General features: G+C 42.5%; 1 protein-coding gene across 1 annotated transcript in view; it reads right to left on the reverse strand.

Moving 5' to 3' along the window:
* Positions 1–5,967: 5,967 nt before the first annotated feature.
* Positions 5,968–7,119, reverse strand: part of CTSC (cathepsin C) — a gene marked incomplete at its 5' end in the record, with an annotated part of 27,690 nt that continues 26,538 nt past the window's right edge. Inside the window, one exon of the mRNA XM_019523769.1 lies at positions 5,968–6,667. Within this exon, the coding sequence (XP_019379314.1) occupies positions 6,165–6,667 (503 nt within the window). The remainder of the gene's footprint in view (positions 6,668–7,119) is intronic.

Consider the following 7,119-nt stretch of genomic DNA (forward strand, 5'->3'; position numbering starts at 1 on the left):
TCATAAAATGAGCAATTCCTATTCCTTTTTAGTACAGAAGCTCTTTGCATTAAAAACATTTAAATAGTCTTCTCTTCGTATTCCATGGTGCCTTAATATCTTTCAGAGCATACTGATCTTGTACTAAGTGGGCACGTCTATGAGAAGTTTACTGTGGAGCTGCCTAATTGGCTCCGCAATAGTCTCCACATGTCGCCTGATCAGGCCTCAGTAAATCAATAAACTCTGCCGTAGGTTAGCACTTGTAAATACTATAGATATGCATATTGCACATGTAGACATGCCCAGTGGATGTTCATATGTTCCTAATTTTGGGATTTTCCTTTGGATAAATTACCACTATCCTTAATGAATCCAACCAATTTATCTCTTAGAAGACTCATTCCCTTCTGAGATGGAGGCCCTCTAGACAATATAGGCTTCTCTTCCTACAGAAACTGGGCTTACATTTCACAAGAAAACATTACCCTTCATTTTACATCATTTATGTAGCCTGTGCTTCAGTTTCAGAATCATCTTCTTTCCTCTGCTTTTGGGAAAGGACTGATCATTGCTCTTCCATGTTCTCCCAAGTAATCTATAATCTGAGAGCCATCATACACAGCCACATCTGCAGTGCTAGTACCCACCATCCCAGCAGAACCTGACCTGCTGAGTTCATAAGCCTATGCAATCATTCAGCCACATCTTCGTTCTTGGCTGCGGGATGACAGCATGCTGTCTTGTTGTCATCCTGTAACTTGCAGAATGTTCTTTCCAGTCTTAGCATCCAGTTCCTAAAGAAAGCTAATAAAAGCTTAGAATCCAAACGTCATGCTGGCCACATAAATAGCTTAAGTGGGCTGGGTGTTTGACATTTCTGATGCCTGATGATGAAATACAGTGCATTGCAGCACCTACATAATTACGGCAAGCCACAGGAAAACAAATGGGTCTGGTTTTAAATATTAGAGGTTGTGACTACACTGAACTATTATGAGAAGCTTCGCATCAGGGTATTACCGCCTGTGGAAGCTGACCTTGTGGCAGCACTGACATAAAGGAAGAGTGGAATTTTTATCAACGTGTCTGATCTTTCTTAGAGTGAATGTAGATGAGAAGGTGATTAAAAAATAAAGCACCAATGCTGTCTCTTCAGGAGGGCTGCTGTTAGTGCCTGTGGAAGTGTAAATATTCCTAGTTTGTACCTTACTGGCACAAATTTAAAGGTTAGATTTTTTTTTTAAATGAAAGTTGATGCATTCACATGACTCCAGAACTTTAAGAAAATACATGTTATTATATGAGCCTCACAACACATAAGCCACAAGCAGATATTCCTGAAAAGTCAGTCAAAATCCCTGGATTACCAGGAATGAACCTATGGCTGCCCCTTAGTTGATGGGACAAGCTTACAGAATACTTGAGACAGGGTCAAAGGCCTCTTCTCCACATGCAACACAAAAATTGTTCACACAGGCAAGTGTTCATATTGATGCCAGCACTGCTGCATTTGTTTGGAGCAAGCTGGGCACATCTATACGAGACATTTACTCATAGTAAACTAATTAGCTGTGCAGTGAATGTTGCATGTTTACATGTGCACCCCCATTAGGCTGGAGCAAACTAATTTACTCCCCAGCAGTAAAACACTCCACAGCAGTGCATGTGTAGATGTAGCCCTGACTGCCTGGGGCAAGAGGGTGCTTCAGTGTGGGGGCTGCCTGCCAGCTAGCCCTGTACTAAAGCACCTTCATGCCCCAGGCAGCCTCTTTGCAGCATGATGAGTTGTGGGGAGCAGCCCCAGGCTTGCAGTCTGACTCACAGGGCCCCTGCTAGCCCAGGCTACTCTGACCTAAGTCAATGTGTTGCAGTCCTAGGTGCATATGCAAATGGCACCCAAGAGCAATAAACTCTGGAGATTATTCATGCACCTTAATTGCACATGGAGACATACCTGGCATGTCCTGGGTTAAGCCAAAGCTACACAGTTGCATTGAAGTGGTATGAAAGTGATGGTAGTGCAACCTCACTAATTGATTCTCACAAGAAAAGACAATACACCAATGATTACTCTCTGTAATGGCCAGTGTGCCTATATTCAACATGTAATATTCAATTACTATGGTTTGAGCTACCCAAGTGTCTAACATTACTCAAGATTCATTCTGTTAGGTGTAGCAAACAACAGGATTAGCCAGGATGAGCTAGAGTAGTTCATATACCTGCAATGCACCAATCCTTCAATTTTGAAATATCTATAAAATGTTTAGCTGTAAAATTGATCCAAAAAGTATTTTCATTAAACACTTTTAGCTATTCTTCAAAAAGCAACTTTCTGAGTGCTTCCAAGGAGAACCGCAGGAACAGGGGAAACCTGGTACCTGCACGAGCCTGCATGCACATACACACACACCCCATGCCCATACATTTTTGGGGTCTTATTAAAAAGGCAGTCTTATTATCAAATCAGACCTTTATATGATGTGGATCTTTAGTGGTAATGACAGGGAACCAGAAAAATACAAAGCATCCTAAAGCAAAAGCAACTTAACTGGCAAGAACTGAGTTGAATTGTAGACTTTCCCCTTGAAGGCAGTCAACCACATAGCATTCGTCTACTGCTACGGCCATCATGGTTTTTTAAGCTACAAACAAAACTGGCTTTTTGTTGGCTTTATGAACATACACACACTGTCAGCAGAAAACTATGATAGTGGAAACTGGCAATATATACATTCATAGATGTAGGGTCGGAAGACACCTTGTAGATCTTCTAGTCCGACCCCCTCCCCTGGGCAGGAGAGAAAACTGGGCTTAAATGACCCCAGCCAGGTAAACATCGAGCATCCTCTTAAAGATCCCCAGGGTAGGAGCCATCACCACTTCCCTTGCAAGCTGGTTCCAGATCCTAGCCGCTCTGTGAAGTAGTGACTTCTAATGTCTAGTCTAAACCTGCTCTCTAGCAACTTACGGCCGTTATTCCTTGTTACTCTGGGAGGCGCTTGGGGGAACAAGGTCTTTCCCAAACCCCGCTGCCCCCCACCCAGTAAGTTTATAGATTGCCACCAGGTCCCCCCTTAGCCTTCTCTTGTGAATGCTGAACAGGTTCAGGTCCCATAGCCTGTCCTCACAGGATGTGCCCTGCTGCCCCCGATCATGCAAGTGGCCCTCCTCTGGACCCGCTCAATGCTATCCACATCCCTCTTGAAGTGCAGCGCTCAGAACTGGACACAGTACTCCAACTGCAGCCTGACCAATGTCGCATAGAGGGGGAGGATCACCTCCTTGGCCCTGCTTGTGATGCATCTGTGGATGCAGGACAAGGTACGGTTAGCGCTACTGACCATGTTGGCCCATGTTCATCTTGGGGTCAGTAATGATTCCAATATCTCTTTCTGCCACCATGCTTTCGAGAAGGGAGTTCCCCAGCCTATAGGTACACTGCTGGTTCCTACTGCCCAAGTGCAGCGCCCTGCACTTGTCAGTATTGAATCCCATCCTATTTTCATTCAATTTAAGTTTCAAAACCTAGCAGCCTCCCTGAAGCTTTGAAATACGAGAAAATAATAAAAAAAAATAGCTTTTAGAGAATGGAGGTTAGTGTGCATTTGGACCTTGTTACATGTTGCACTTTAAGCTTCTCAAATGTTGTTCAGTGTTAGTTTTAGCTCGACTGTATAGTTACATGTTCTGGCTAAAAACCTTCTCTGTCTGTTCCCAACCTGCACAACTGACTTGCCCCTGGACAGCTGGCAAGCAAGGGCCTAACTACGAGCTAGAGCTGTGAATTGTCCACACAGAACAGGAAGGTGAGGGAAGGAGCACTGCATCCTGGGATGTTGAAGGATAAATTTGGGTGGCTTCTCTCTGGGGAGCGACCGCACATTTGTGGACCACGAGGTCGATAACATAGAACAGAGATAAACCTGCCCTCAAGTGGGATAACTTTAAGACTCCTAAATGGTGCTTAAAACTAGGTTAAATGTCTTAATGCATGGACCATCCATAAGTTAAGAGCTCCCTGAGTGGCCTAAAATTAATGTGTAAGAAAGCCCTTTTTTGCATATCCTGACAATTTACTTTATCTTTAAAGAAAGCTGAGGAGGAAGGAGGAAATTAAATGAATTGCAGAAGTCTTGCTTTGAATTATTCAAGGGAAATAAGAGGACCGTTATCCTATTTTGGTTCCTTGAGGTCAAGTATTTCTAGGCAATCTGCAGGATAAGGATGACATTTTGGACAGGCCAGTGTCTTATAGGGTCATAGGAAAGTAGGGCTGGAAGGGACCTCACAAGATCACCTAATCCAGCCCCTTGCTCAAGGCAGGATCATTCTTTTCTAAACTAGCCCAGCCAAGTGCCTGTCCAACTTGCTTTTGAAAGTTTCCAAGATGCAGACTGCTTAAGTCTCTTTAGGTAGCCTGTTCCAATGCTTCACCACCCTCCTCATAAAGCTCTTTTTTTTCTTTGCTCCTTCTTGAAGATTTGGTGCTGCATCTGTTTCCAGCTGCATACTAGGCTGGAGGGATCACAAGCCCAAATTCAGAGAAGTAGGGTATGTCCCCACAACCATGCACATGTGGTTTATGGCACCACAAACTGCATGATGTGCATGTGCATGTTTGTCATGCTGCTAATTTGCAGTGCAGCAGTTATTTTTGACACCAGGAGATCTAGTGGTGGACAACAGAAGTAAACAGATTAACTGTATGCACCAGTCATGAAGGTTGAAAGCCAACCTGCACCACCACTTGTGCAGACAGACGAAAGGGCACTCACCCCTATCTAGTAGCAGGAGATAGGTATATGAATTGGGTTCTTCATTTAGGATTTGATTCTCCTCACATGAAGCAAGAGAACAGATACCTGTCCCTTTTGATTTTTCTGGCTGAGAATAATAAAACAGTTAATATTAAGCCTTATTTATACCCATGCAAAGATTCCACTTGCATTTTCTTTCAACTGCAACAACCTTTAATAACTGTCCTAAGAACATACAAAGAACAGACTCTGTTGGAAGCCAAAATTATTTCTAAATCTTCCCTTCCCCCAACATGCATATAACCTGCCTCTTATCCTAAAAGGATAGAGCATGCCTTCTGAATTTTGAAACTGTTGGTGTAGGTCATAGCAACAGAAAGGCAAAAAATGTTAGAACAGTGCCCACAGCAAAGTCAGATTTTTTTATTGATGATCTGCTCAGCACTGAATTAAAAAAGGGCATTAATAACACAGAAGTTTAAACACGTACTAAAAAAAAGCCACGTACACAAAATGAAATTTCAAGCTTAGTTTCCCAAGTGACATTATGCCTGCATATTTGCCAAACACTTTAAAGCTTTAAAGTTTCCCTTTAATCACAGTGTAATAAGGTTTCCATAACATACATTTGTGTCCAATTTTAAAATGCAACAATTTCCTGATTTCCAAGAAGGCACAATACTCAACAAGTGTCCTTTTAAGTAATTATAGATTGTTGTAGCAGTCATTTCATTCCATGATCTATAGTTTTACGATTGTCCAAAGAAGAAAAAAAATACAAAACAAAAACCACAAAATGATCATGTGTTTATAACCATGATGAATAACTATCACTATTGCCAACTATTGTTTATCTAATGGCAACAGCATTTTCAGGCAATTTATGGCCAGTCTCTATGTAGAAAATATAGCCCAGTCTCAGTGGGCGTATCTACATGTGCATTTACGCTCGCTTAAATTTACTGCACTAGGCTGGCATCTACACATGCAGGTGTTAAGGTGCATTACTGCTATGTGTGGACTGATTTGGGACTAAAGTTAGCCCCAAGTCTGTCCACACACAGTGCTACTGCACAGTAAGGCATCTACACATGTTACTCCACAGTAACTAATCGGGCATAAATTTGATACCTACATGATGCAGGTATCAAGTTTACGCTCAAGTTTGCGTAAGTCGCCATATTTACTGTGCAGTAGATGTGCACATGTAGATGTGCCTTGTATGTTGTAAACAAAGAGCAGTATTTTCAAGTGTCCTTAGTGATAGTGAGTGAAAACTGCTCACTTTTATTCCACTGAATCTCATTAAAGCTCATTCTTTTAAGATAGAAAGCACTGCAGTAAAATTCTCCAAGTACATAAACATAATCAATATGTTTTTATGGTTTCTCAACTGAGGCACCTGGCAGAAGAGCTTTACATTCACATTTTTGGAATAGGAGTTGCAGCCACTGCTATGCTTTCAATAGCGCATTCATCAGTGCCTCTGCGGATTCTGAAGTAACCATTTTCACCCCAGGCAGTTCCCCAGCTGTTTTTCACTATCCAGAATTTCTCACCGGTACCTGGATCTTTGCCATAGCCCACAAGCAAGACAGCATGATTGGTCAACTCAAAAGGGTTGAACTCATCCTGCAGCTGAGTATGATGGTAAATCCCTTCTTTATAGTACATGAAGTCATTATAAACCTCAAAAGCAACAGCCATAGGCCCATTTTTAATTAGTTCGAGCTTCATCAAGGCCTCATTGCAGCCACCATAAAAGCCTCCAACATAGCTGTATTCAGACACATAGTGGTGATAACAGTTCCGCTTGTAAACGCATGGAGAATCTGAGCCTGTGTAAGGGAAACAATCCTCCTCCACCACACCAAAGTCTTGGACATATTTTCCAGCGATGAGGTATGGGAAGCCACCACCACAACCTAAGAAGTCAGAAAGTATCTGGTTATTCCTCAGGGAGACTTTTAGAGTGGGAGAAAAAATGATCAGTCTCCTGAATTAGGTTGCAAAAAACATTTTTTTAAAATAGCTTAAATCTTTACTATCCAACATCTCATAGCACAGTGACCACAGCAAATGCACATTACAGTTGAAGACAGTCATTCCCTCTCCCCAACCTTACCTTGGAAAAAGAGGAAAAAATTCCTAACATACCTCCAGCACAGAGAAGTGGTTCCTAAGCCTATTCAGAAGATAGCCCAACTGTGGCAGAAAGCCACCTTGGTTTCTCCCCAAAAATCTCTGCCCTGTGACACTGTGATTTAAATCTCTGTGCTGTGACCATTCAATTAGGATGGGCCCAGCACACAGGGGACCACACCCTCAGCCTGTCTCTTTAGGGAACTGGAGCTGGCTGCATTCCTGAGGGAGGGGG

The sequence above is a fragment of the Gavialis gangeticus genome, unplaced genomic scaffold, assembly GCF_001723915.1.
Source record: "Gavialis gangeticus isolate Ggan-Ray unplaced genomic scaffold, GavGan_comp1, whole genome shotgun sequence".
Lineage (NCBI taxonomy): Eukaryota > Metazoa > Chordata > Crocodylia > Gavialidae > Gavialis > Gavialis gangeticus.